This window comes from Plectropomus leopardus, chromosome 18 (assembly GCF_026936395.1).
Source record: "Plectropomus leopardus strain MGB_pleo_1.0 chromosome 18, ASM2693639v1, whole genome shotgun sequence".
NCBI lineage: Eukaryota > Metazoa > Chordata > Actinopteri > Perciformes > Serranidae > Plectropomus > Plectropomus leopardus.
Genome location: NC_142193.1, coordinates 24016955 through 24029079, shown reverse-complemented (window position 1 = coordinate 24029079; position 12125 = coordinate 24016955). Strand labels below are relative to the sequence as shown.

Genomic DNA, 12125 nt, shown 5'->3' with positions numbered 1-12125 from the left:
TCTCTATAACTTACAAACAAACTATTCAATGTCAAGATGATGTTGGCATAAGACATTTGAAATATGTTGGATTTCGGTTACGTCAGTTTTCTATGTCAAGTTGACAATGGCATTAGATGTAACCTAAACTCAACTAAATATAAACTTCTTACAATGTTTGTGGCCAACTGGGCAGACCAAACATGCAAATTTAAGATGGGGATTTATTTAATGGTAAAATAATTTCTTTGCAAAAAAATTGAAAGGTTTTATTGATTATCATCAGCATAGAGTTTGACTTCTTTTTTCTTTTTTTCTAAAATATGCATGTGGAATTCAAGGGAACTGTCAATCACAACACTCATATCCTCTTCCTTTGTTTCACTTGCTGAACCACCAGATCTGAAATTGTATAATGAAGTATATTATCATTTGATCTCCCAGTGTGTAACTCTTTACATTTTTCTGGATTTATATTAATTACAGATCACACTGATTACAAATGCTGCAGAGATCTTCTTGAAAATTGGCTATGTCAGTATCCTTTGTGATTATTCTTCATATTTTTGTCTTCTGCAAAAAGATATGCATCAGACTGTATCACATTTTGTAAATTATTTGTATAAATAACAAAGTAAACGGGACCAAGCAGGGATCCAGAGGGCACTGGTAGTTTCCAGTGGCATCAATTACCACTAATTGCTTTTTCCTACTGTGTAAGAAGTCTGAAATCAGATTGAATTGTCAACTCCTTACACTCCGTCAACAAGAACTCAGTTAAGTGGGCGGATTCAGAGGTCTGGACCCCGGCGAATGAACTGTATGTGTCTGAGGAACTGTATCAAAAGCTTTTTGGCAGCCCATATATAAAATAGAGGACATTATATACATGGAGCACATCTATGATTCACTTTACTGAGCAGCACACCTGAACGCAGGTCACCTCCTCTCCCACTCACATCCATGAGTCACATTGCAGACACATTAAGGAGGCACTCTCTTCTTTACTGTGAAAAAACAACCTTATCATTTGGATGACTTCCCACCGCCTGAACTAACAGCTGAATTCCTTTAAACACGCCGCTGAAGCTGTGGTAGCTTTAAATTCCCAGGTTGGAGATGTTGAGGGATACTGTCTCTGTGCTCTTATCGGGCCTGGAAGCATTCTCAGCTGAAAAGTCAAATCCTTCCTGAGGTGTTTAGTTTCAGAAGGCTTCCTGACGGACTCTATGTTTACAGACATATCACTCATATCTCTGAATGTCCAGAGGGGCTCCGGGGTGACTGCCTTTAAAACACTGTAAAGGTTTAAAATGGTCATTATTGTTACATGAATCTCTTGTTAGGGTTCTCAAATGACTAAACGGAGCATATTGATCAATATAATTTAATCTGATCTGAAAAATTGCATATCAGAAAGTCATAACTAAAGCGTAACATTTTACATATATCTGGCAGCTCACAACCCCTTATAATAACAGTTGTATAAATGTTAAACACTACTGAGACAAAATACTCTTTTATATACACAGTAGGGGATGATTATAGAAATTAAACATTTTAAATGTTAGAAGGTCACAACATAATCACTATGAAATATCACAGACTGACACACTGTAATTTTATGTCCTTCCAGCCAAATTATAAAGCTAAACAGACATTAATAGATGAATGGATGGATACTTTATTATCCCTGAGGAGGAAAATTTCCTGATAATTTCTTCTATTCTATGCTTTCAATATAATTAACGCATTGTGTGTTTGATAATTGACTGTGCTAAATAATAGCACTATAGGAGATAAACAGAACGACAGCTTGCAAGTGTGAAAAAGTATTTTTGGGCAAATGTTGTAAAATGAAAAGATGCCAAAAAATACGATATATTAAGAGCAGTTATTATGAATAATATTACAAAATGTGCAGCAAGGGTTGCTCAGAAATGGGAAAAAAAACAAATGTGGGCGAAAGCTACAGAGTTAATTTATTATTAAAATTATTTTATTATTATTATAGTTTTATTACTCTTGACTTACTGTCCAGGTTTGTGCATATGGAGTGACTAACACTAATGTCTCTTTAATTAAAACACTATATAGTCCTCTAAATGAGAGCCCTTTAGGGCCAGGCATAATGGAAAAGTGAGAAAAGAAAGATTAAAAAGAAAGCATAATGAAAATAAAGTTGAAAGGTTGAGAATGACGTTGACATGTTGAGAGGAAAAATGAAATGTTGAGAATAAAATTGAAAAACTACTTTGAGAATGAGGAGGATTAAGTTGACATTTTAAGACTGAATGCAAACATTTGAGAATAAATAAAATTACTCGCATTAATGCATGTTATTCCCCACATTTCGATTTTGTTCTCATTTTAACTTTTAAATTTTAACTTAATTTGACATTTCGGGTTAATTCTGCATATTCTTTGCCAACATTTTGAATTTATATCCAACATTTTACATTATTCTCGAATTTCATCTTTATTCTCAACATTCGACTTTATATTCAACATTTTTACTTTACCCTTAACATTCAAGTTTATATTCAATATTATGAATGACTGACATTTTCAATTAATTATTGAATTGGTATTTTAACTTTATTTTAGACATTTTGAATTTATTCTTTACAATCCAACTTTGCCAACATCTCGACTTCAAGATTTCAACATTATTTGCTGAAATTCTGTTAATTTCAATTTTGTCAACATTTCAACTTTATTCTCAATATTCAACTTTATATTCAACATTTGACTTTATTCTTAACATTTTGAATCTACTCTCAAAATTCTATTTTAACTTGAGTGAAAACATTTTGACTCTATCAATATTTCAACTTTTTTTGGCATTTCAACTGTTGTTCAAAATGCCAAAGAAAAAAGAAAGAAAATAAATAAATAACGGATTCCTCTTCTGATTTTTTTTCCCCCGTAATGCATGGCACTAATATATTTTCCTTAAATCATCCCCATGTATTTATGTATTTCCCTGGAAAGCCTGGGTTTGTGTTTACTCCTGCAGTCCTCCCTACTTTGCATGAGGCAGCCAGCTGGGCTGTTCTATAAACGCACCTCCCTCTTCCTGAGTGGCTTTTCTACTTTTGTCGCGCACTGTGAGAGGGAGCTGTGACTTAAATCAGCCTCGGTTCAGTCAGTCTCGGGTCAGGACCTCCGCTGTCTGATAGCAGGAGTCACAGTGAGGATTTAACACCGGGATCAAGTCAGACTTGGCTAGTGCGTAAAGGTGGACCAGAGAGTGGGAGAAACACCAGCAGCACCAGTTTCCCACGGACTCCAAGAGAAGAGGGCGGGGGTTGGGTGTTTTGAAGGGGTACCACTCACACATACACACACACACACACACACACACACACACACACCCTTCCTCAGCAGCATCCTGAGCAGCCGGTCTTATTGAAACAGTTGAGCAGCAGCAGTGTGAAGGCGACTGAAGCCTAACATGCCGAGTAAAAGCCAGTATCTGCGCCCCCGGCTGTGCACGCTGGAGAAGGGGGACAACGGCTACGGTTTCCACCTCCACGGGGAGAAAGGTAAGACGGGGCAGTTCATCCGGTTAGTAGAGCCCGACAGCCCGGCGGAGACCTCGGGGCTCCGCGCTGGGGACCGGCTAGTGTTCGTGAACGGGGAGGACGTGGAGAACGAGAGCCACCAGCAGGTCGTGTCCCGGATACGCGCCACCGTGGGCCGGCTGGAGCTCGTGGTGGTGGACCCGGACACGGAGCAGCTGCTGAAGAAACACAACATGAAGTGTCTGAAGGAGTATGTCACCGACGGGGTCCCGTTACCTTTCGACGAGGAGGAGGAGGAGGAGGTGGTGGAGGTGGTGGTGGAGGATGAAGACGGGACTGTAAACGGGGATGAGCAGTACGCCAAAGAGGAAGAGGAGGAGGTGGTGGAGGAGGAGGAGCGGCAGGGGACATCCAGGGAGTCCACACCGGTCCCGGAGAGTAACGGAGAGATCCACGTGCACGTTGAGAAAAAGCTGAGCATCAGCTCTGAAAAGGTGAGTCAAAGTTTGAATAAGTTTCTGCACATCCCATTTTCATTTTTTCATTTCATTTTCCCATTTATTTCTCCACCTGCAACATCATTTAATGCTTATAATGGCGAGGGTTGCAACAGTATGAGATATTTACTGTCTCAAAATATATCGCGGTTTTACGGTATGATGGTATTCAGCAGCTATTGCACAACTACTATCAGAAACAATGGCCCTTATAAACCCTTTGAAATATGATTATTATTATCGCCTTTTTTATTCCAAAAAGATATCAAAATGTCCAGGATGTTAGGGCGAAGCAGAAGGTGAAAAAAGCAATAAAATAAAGATAAAAAAAAATAAATAAATTGCATTATGAGAATAAAGTCAGAAGGTTAAGATTGAAGTCAAAGGTCGAGGATTAATTGACATTTCAAGACTGAATATGAACTTTTGAGAATAAATCAAATGAATCAATTTGCTGGCCTTAACACATTATCCTCAAAATTTGGACTTTATCTTTATTTTTCTTTATTCTTAACATTTCAATTTTATATTCTAGATTTCACCTTAGCTTTTACCATATTGACTTTATTCTCAACATTTTGACTTTTTTTAAAAAAAATAATTTCCTGATAATTTTCTCGTACTTTTTACAGGGATGCATGACATTGGATTTGTTGCACATAGCCGATGTGGTGATACATAACAACTCATTTGACTCAGTTGAATTAACATCATATTAGGCATACTCTTATTTTGATGCCCCACCAGCAGATGGAGACATGCTTTTCAGTGTACGTAATATTAATTCGTTGTACAAAGTAAGAAAAATACTCATCTAGGGGTTTTTGTGCATTTGCAATTTGTAAAAAAACAAACCAAAAAAAACATCAGCTCGCAATATCAGCAAAAGTCAGCTTGTTTGCCAATTCAGATATTTAATTTTAAAGCCAATATCAGTTGATACTGACGACATGCCGATATTATCTTGCATCCCAAATTTTTTATTTGAAATCAGACTGTTTTCTTGTCGTTGAACAAATGCTTTTCTATGATAATTAAAACTTGAAACCATTTTTTAAATGAAATGTGTAAAACATTTCACTTTTGAAAATTACTAAAAAAGGTTAGGTTTTCCACCCGGTTGCATTTTTTCCCCATACCACAGACAAGCAAATGTACACGGTATGATAACCATCAGTTTTCGTACCACGGCATGCCTGGAAACTGGTATACCGCTGCGGTAATAACATTGAATACATCACTAAAGGAGTGCTTTCCTATAGAGAGAATCTCTGCGTCTATAACATGGATAACATGGGCAGCTGCACCCACATGCTGCCAGGCTGTGGGCTCGGTCAGCTGGCTGCACATTTGTTGTGGGTGAGGGGACAAACAGTCTCAGCTTTGGGATCAGGAAAACCTAACCCCTTCTATGAGTCTGCAAACGTTTCTCTCAAATAATATGATTATGATGTTTTGGGTATTTTTTCCTGCAACTGTCTCAAAGAGCAATCACTTTAAAATGAGAGCTGTCCTCAGTGTTTGTGTTCTGCCCTTTTCGTACAAAACCACCGAAACACATATCTGACATTGCTTGAACCCTCCACAACAAACAACAGGAAATACATTTTTTTCAATCTCTACTAAATGAGTCCCACTAAATGAATTTTTTCAACCTTTGATCTTTGTCTGTTAAACATTATGGGCTCATTCTCACTCCGCAGTGGCCACTTGTTGCTGTGTCTGTATTTGTGAGTGTGTGTGTGTGTGTGTGTGTGTGTGGCGGTGAACTGGAGGGTTCATTAAAGGCACATGAAGTGGGTCCCTTCAGTCTGGAACATCTGTGCCCCTCGCTGCATCCTGGATATTTACCCCCGAGGCTGTTTGTGTCTGTGTCCAGCTCCTGCTCAGTACATAACTGAGGGTGTAATTGAGGTGGCAAGAAAGGCCACAGTGTGTGCAGAGCTATCAGACACAAACATGTAGAAAAGACTTTCATCTGCAGATAGTAAAACCTGTAAGGTTTGATGGAGGCAAAATTGAATGATGAGATCGATGTCCAACAAGCCCCAATTTAAGCTTTTCAACATGATGTAATAATGATGGAACCATAACCAGGATGCTCACTGAGCTGCTGTCATTGTACTTTTATGATGATGTTTGAAGCTGACAGGAGGTCAAAAAAATTTGGTGACACTTTGAACTTAATGGTAAAGTGATGACAAGAAATCAAGCTGTGAGTTATATTGAAGTGAGATGAATCTGGATATTGTCTGGCATGTTGGTCATACTGTGATATTGAATATTCCTTTCTGGCAAAAAGTTTAGGATGTTTGAACATCAGTATTTTTTTATGAGAAATATAAAGATTCCTTCAGCATTGTTTGCTTAACTTGGCATAAAGACTGGGACTTTTCTTTGGATTTAATAAACAAGATACAGTGTAACATACTAATTAAGCTCCTTTCCCACTGGACAAAAAAAATTAAAATGAACATCTGCTAACATCTGGCTTTTGTATTAATCGAGGAACTAAACCCCCCATTTTTGGCTCAAGTGCCTCCTCCCTGGAATGTGAAAAAAGTTTCAGAAATAGGCAGGACTGGAATGGGGGCTAAGACACAACCAGTCACCAAACCATGCCGCCTCTTGATCCACAGCACCTCCCTGCCCCCCTGTACACAAAATGTAGTTGGTTGGTGAGAGGGCGGTGATTGGGCAGTGACAGGGGGCTCGGTTAGTGATGAAACCTACCAGGATCAGCCAGTGGCAAAATTTAACAGTTATAGCCAAGTTTCAACCTTAAGAGGGCAGTCACCATGCATATTTATAACACAATATGTAGAAATTTCATACTTTGCACTCAAATGTCAAAAGCTGGACCTGAATCAATTAAAAATACTACTGAATATCCATATATATTCCTTTTTAGCTGGAAAAAAAAGTGTTTTGGGGGTTAAGATTCAATGGTAAAGATTAACATTAAGGTTATCGGCAGTGATAGAAATACGATTCTCAGGTGGCTCTTCATGCCCCTTTTCAAGCGTGATGCAATCCCAGGCCTCCACAAATTACCATTTGTCTCTCAAACATCATTCATAATTACTTTTCACTGGCCTCCATGCTGCTTTCTACTCTTTACTAACAAACAAAAAGGCATACTTGTCTGCAAAGTTGTGTGCACAGCTTGTCTTCTGGCAGTTGGAAATGAGTCTATTGTCTATTTTAGCACATTTTTCTGTGTTAAAAAAGCCTATGTGCACTAATCTTAAAAGACGTATTTTACCATTAATTTCCAAGAATGCCCCAAGTGGTGGAGAAGAGGAAACATGTTAAGGATCCTACTGATGCAGTTTGCATTTTTGTCAACTCTGTCTCCTTGTATGAAGTCAGCAGTTCAAAGAAAAATCCCTGAAATGCCACATTGTCATTACTGAAGCTTTGGCATTTTTCATAGGTGGCCACTCACTGCTTCCCCACATCATCATTTTTTCCTCTTCATAATAACAGTGTAACGACAGCCTCTACATAAGCAGAGCATGCAGGGCCTTTTGGAGTTTTGTTTCTGGTCTTTAAGGCCCACACTTGTGCACAGCTCTTGCTTGGTTCTGTTGTTTGTCGCCGGATTATACAGCGATTGTTCTTGTGTTTACTCTCGATACACTCCACAGATGGCCTAATGGAGTCACATTGGCACACGACCCAGAGGGAAACGACATCGAAACAAACAAACACACCTCTGGAAAACTCATTTTCAACACTTTGATTTTCATTTCAACGTGAGTTTGACACATGGAGCAAAGATCCTGCTGAAATCAGTGAGCCCAGTCATGAATTTCTTATGTAAATGCGTACAAAACTAAGATTTCACAGGCTGCAGAAGTTAATCAGGGACAGAAGACACAGAGTGTGCAAGTGTGTAAATTGGACTCGAGGGGTTTCAGTTAAGAGTCTGCTGTGTCTCTACGTTACAGTCAGATGCACCTCAGGGTGTGTTTTTTTGCATTGACTCAACTCTTTCTGGAATTTTCTCCCAACATCCTGTCCGGCATTCCTGTGCCCGAGCCCTGTGGCCTGGCCAATGACACACACACAAAGCTCACACACACAAACATGAACAGCCTGGGAATACACACACACACACACACGCACAGACAGCGTTGTTTCAGCAGTCACACTGACGTCCGCACTCCGCCCGTCTGGCCTCAGTCTTTGATGCAACACAAAAGAGGGTTCGAAGAGCGACGCCTTCTCCGGAAACTGAGGAGCCTCGCTCATGGTTGCCATGGTTATGCTGATGTCTCGCTGTGTGTGTGTGTGTATCTGTGAGAATAGAGGTAGGCGATAGTGCGAGAGCGTGGGCGAGGTGCGAAAAATATGAACAAGCAGTGATGAAGGTCAAAACATGGAGCGTGGCCCGGGAAGAAAATAGGAGCCACTACCGTCATCGAGTAACAAAACACACGGATAAACACATCATCGTTGGCTCCAAAGGTCGATGTTTTGTTTACCAGGCAGTAAAAGTTTTACTCTGCCATTGTTGAGTGGAGTGAAGTTGCAGCGGATGCTCTGTCTCAGCACGAATTACAGATCCATCAGCTCATCTAGAAAGATAAACTCATGGAGACAAGTTTGCATTTGTGGCTTTGGTGACGTGTGCTGTCTGACTTTACTGCCTCGAAAAAATTATTGAGTTTCATGCAGTGTGGTAACAAAATGTAGCAACAAAGACTTACTCACCCATCACTTACACAGGAAGCATGTTGGGAAGTGATCTTAAAATGGTCAGTATGAAGAGGAGGAATTATTACAGCAAGAACAACCTGTTTCACTGTGCATGTGGGCTTCTGACCTGTTTTCATAACACAGACACAAAATTAGAATATATCCTTTAATCTGTCAATAATTGTTAAAAATTATTTATAGACTGTATAAAATCGGTTTGCCAGGATCGGTATCAGGCCTGATCATTTTTCAGTTGATTGGGATTATTTATTTTGAGCACACGACCTGCCCGATCTTTTGTTTACGTCTACCGTCAGGTTTCATAAATGGCAAGTACAATTTGCAGCAGATATTCAGGTATTATTGTTATGCTACCCCAATAAGTAGATTTTTTTTTCATGTTATACCTAAGCTGCTAGCTACTACACCACTTTAAGTGGTGTGTGTCAGGGAATAATGTGAAAAAGAGATACATTTCTTATGTTGTCCTACCAACGTACTGTAATTGAAAATTACATAACAGAGAAAATCCACGTATTCGAGAGGCTGAAGAGACCTTATGCTTGAAATTTATTCTTCGGAAATTACTAATGAAAACAACTGAGCTCATTAGATTTGTCACAGTATTTAAAAAAAGCAAATCAGTAAACTCTACAAAATGGGTGATTATTCGGAACAGAACCAAAGTGCAGTTAAACTGTTGTAAATGTGTTTTTCAGGAGCTGTATTTCCTTCATCACGCTGCTTTTTCTTCAGTGATTCATTCAGACTGACGCGAGAGTGTGAGGGTGAGAAGTTTTCTTGGGAGTCTTCCTGAATGGCTGTCGGCTGCTTACATAAGACCGTCTTTAAACAGTAATTACAGGAGAGGAAGAGCGCTTGTGTCAGATGAAACTGACTGTGGCGAGATGAGATCTGGTACCAGTGTTTCTAAGAGTGTCAGTGTGTGTAACATAACTGTATCTACAGTATTTGGATAAAGGACACTCCCTGTAGAGGCCTGAAATCAGACATGAAGGCGACTCTGTGCCTGCTGGTTGTCACTTCCCTCCTCTAATGTGAGTCTCTAATCTTCACATTCAAATAAAACCTGCTTATTAGAGAGCTTGAATCCTTCCACTGTGTTCACCACACATGCTCAGCTTTTTACAGGCTTTACATAGAAAGTATGGTTCTTTAACTGCAGGGGACAAAGTGTTTTCCCTAAACAAATCATCCTGAATCTTAAGCGTGGGAGGATTTTTGTGTGGCCTCCAGTGCCTTTGCTGAAATTGGCCTTTTTAACTGACTTTCATGGGCTGCCCATTCAGTGTGTGTCACCTGTGGCAAACCCCGACCCATGTCACTTTAAGGTGATATATCAAATATGCTCGTTATATCACATCTTGGTCTGCGTGGGATGTATGAAATGATGATATTTCAAACTTTTGAATATAAATTGTGACCATATTTTTTAAAATCAACGGCACAGACTAGCTTTGGTGTTTTGGTTTTCTCCCTCTCCCCCAAGTCGTCACATATTGCCGCTTTGACAGTGGACTTCTACGTCTACATATTACGCTCTAGTTATTCCTCTGCGTCTGATCTTTATGTTCGGGATTCTGCTTCTGTCACCAGGATGACAACAAAAGCACATGGTGGGATTACGCTACAAAAGCATGTCATTATGTTTAGGCAACAAAACTCGAGACGTCAACAAAAGCACATGCTGGCATGGATGGTTAGGATTAGTCAAAACGGGCATTTGGATAAGTGAAGGAAAAAAAAACATCACATTCAGACATGAAGCAAACACGGGACTCCCAAATCTAAATCCGGGGTTTGTTGGATTCATTAACTGCCCTTCTTGCCCGTCTATAGTGACCTATATGCGTCATTTCTGGCAGCGTTTCAACTTGATGGCGTCCAGCAGCTTATCATGCTAACGGGACAGGTTCTGTCCAGCCACGTTCACAACTTAAGCTGTCCAATCGCCTATCAGGTGCGGCACGTGCCATCCGGCAGAGTGTCATAACCTTATGAACGGTTCTGCCTGGCTGCGTTCTCATCTGTTAATTCATTCATAGTTTATTCCCAGAGTCGATAAAAATACTAATACAAACATGATTTCGAGTAAAATTAGACGTGTGAAATGGGACACGCTGATAAGCTATTCAAAGCTTTTAAATTGGGGCCCAGACATCAAAAGACAAGTTTACAAATAAAAATCAGCTCAACTCTCAGCTGACGCCACCTGGCAGCCTGTCATACAGCAACGAAAGGTGACTTTTGCCGTCTGGATTTTACAACAAAATCACAGCTAAAATGGTAGTATTTGACAACTTCAGAATAAGGATGGGCTTGATGCAGGCAGATGAGGTGTACATTATTGTATCTGCTAGTCCCATTTTGTGACCATAGAGCACCAGTGCGACGTGCAAATAATATTAATATATGAACTGCAGAGCTGTAAGTTTATTTCCTGCCTACAGAGAATAACTCATCACTCTTAACAGCGCTGCATTAACAGTCTAACTTAATGAGTTTAACGATAGTGTGCTCAGGGGAGGCATGTGTTTTTATATTTGCTGAGCTCTGATCACGATTATTCAGTCCCATTGTGCGAGCATGGAAAACCAGTGAGACTTGGAAATGTTATTAGTGTATGAACTGGAGATATTAGTTTATTTCCAGTTCACAGTGAATGAATCCTCATGTTCATTTTCTATTTTGGTAGTGTACATTTTTAGGAGATTTCAAAATATCGAGATTATATCGTGTATGGTGATATAGCAAAAAAATATCAGTGTTTTTTTTAAGCCTCACCGCCCAGCCCTACTTTACTTAGATGACCTTTATTTAGCAGATAAGGCTTTCATTATTTGCCTTAAGGGAGGATAATGTCACATCCATGTGACATTCCTGTCTGTGTACTGTCATGTCTCCTTCAGTGGCACAAAATCACTTGTTTTCAGAGTTTACATCATCTGATGTAATGCCTTCGGGAATAGCCTGGGGATACAATTTTCTGTTAATAGAATAAACGTCAGCTCTGGGTGATCATTTGTCAAGCACCAAAGGCAAAAAATAACCACACCCAGAGTCGCTATTTGAGCCAGGATGGTCAGGGGGTGTGTTCCTGGCTGCCTGCTGCTGTCTATGGGACTCTTGGCCTATGCACACACCCCAGGACGTTTGCACTGGTTTCCTGTCATTGTTGCTGGTGGAAGACTGCCCCCCCAGCCTGTCGTCTTGATCCTCTTTTCACCCCTCTAGCCTGCAGCTCGTAGCAGGACAGTAAATCTACAGTTTAAAGGATCTCATCATTGCTGTGTATCTGAGCAGAAGAACAGTAAATATTCTGAATAAAATGTAACACTGCTTGAATAGCGTGCTGTTGCAGCTACAGACACTGAATCATGAGAGTAAACAGTGTCTC

The 12125-nt window shown here is 39.9% G+C and overlaps 1 protein-coding gene across 1 annotated transcript in view; it reads left to right on the top strand.

The window, feature by feature from the left end:
• The first annotated feature begins 3077 nt into the window (after positions 1-3077).
• Positions 3078-12125, top strand: part of nherf1b (NHERF family PDZ scaffold protein 1b) — a 36489-nt gene continuing 27441 nt past the window's right edge. The window contains exon 1 of the mRNA XM_042504766.2: positions 3078-4000. Coding sequence (XP_042360700.2) covers positions 3437-4000 — 564 coding nt within the window. The 5' untranslated portion in view covers positions 3078-3436. The remainder of the gene's footprint in view (positions 4001-12125) is intronic.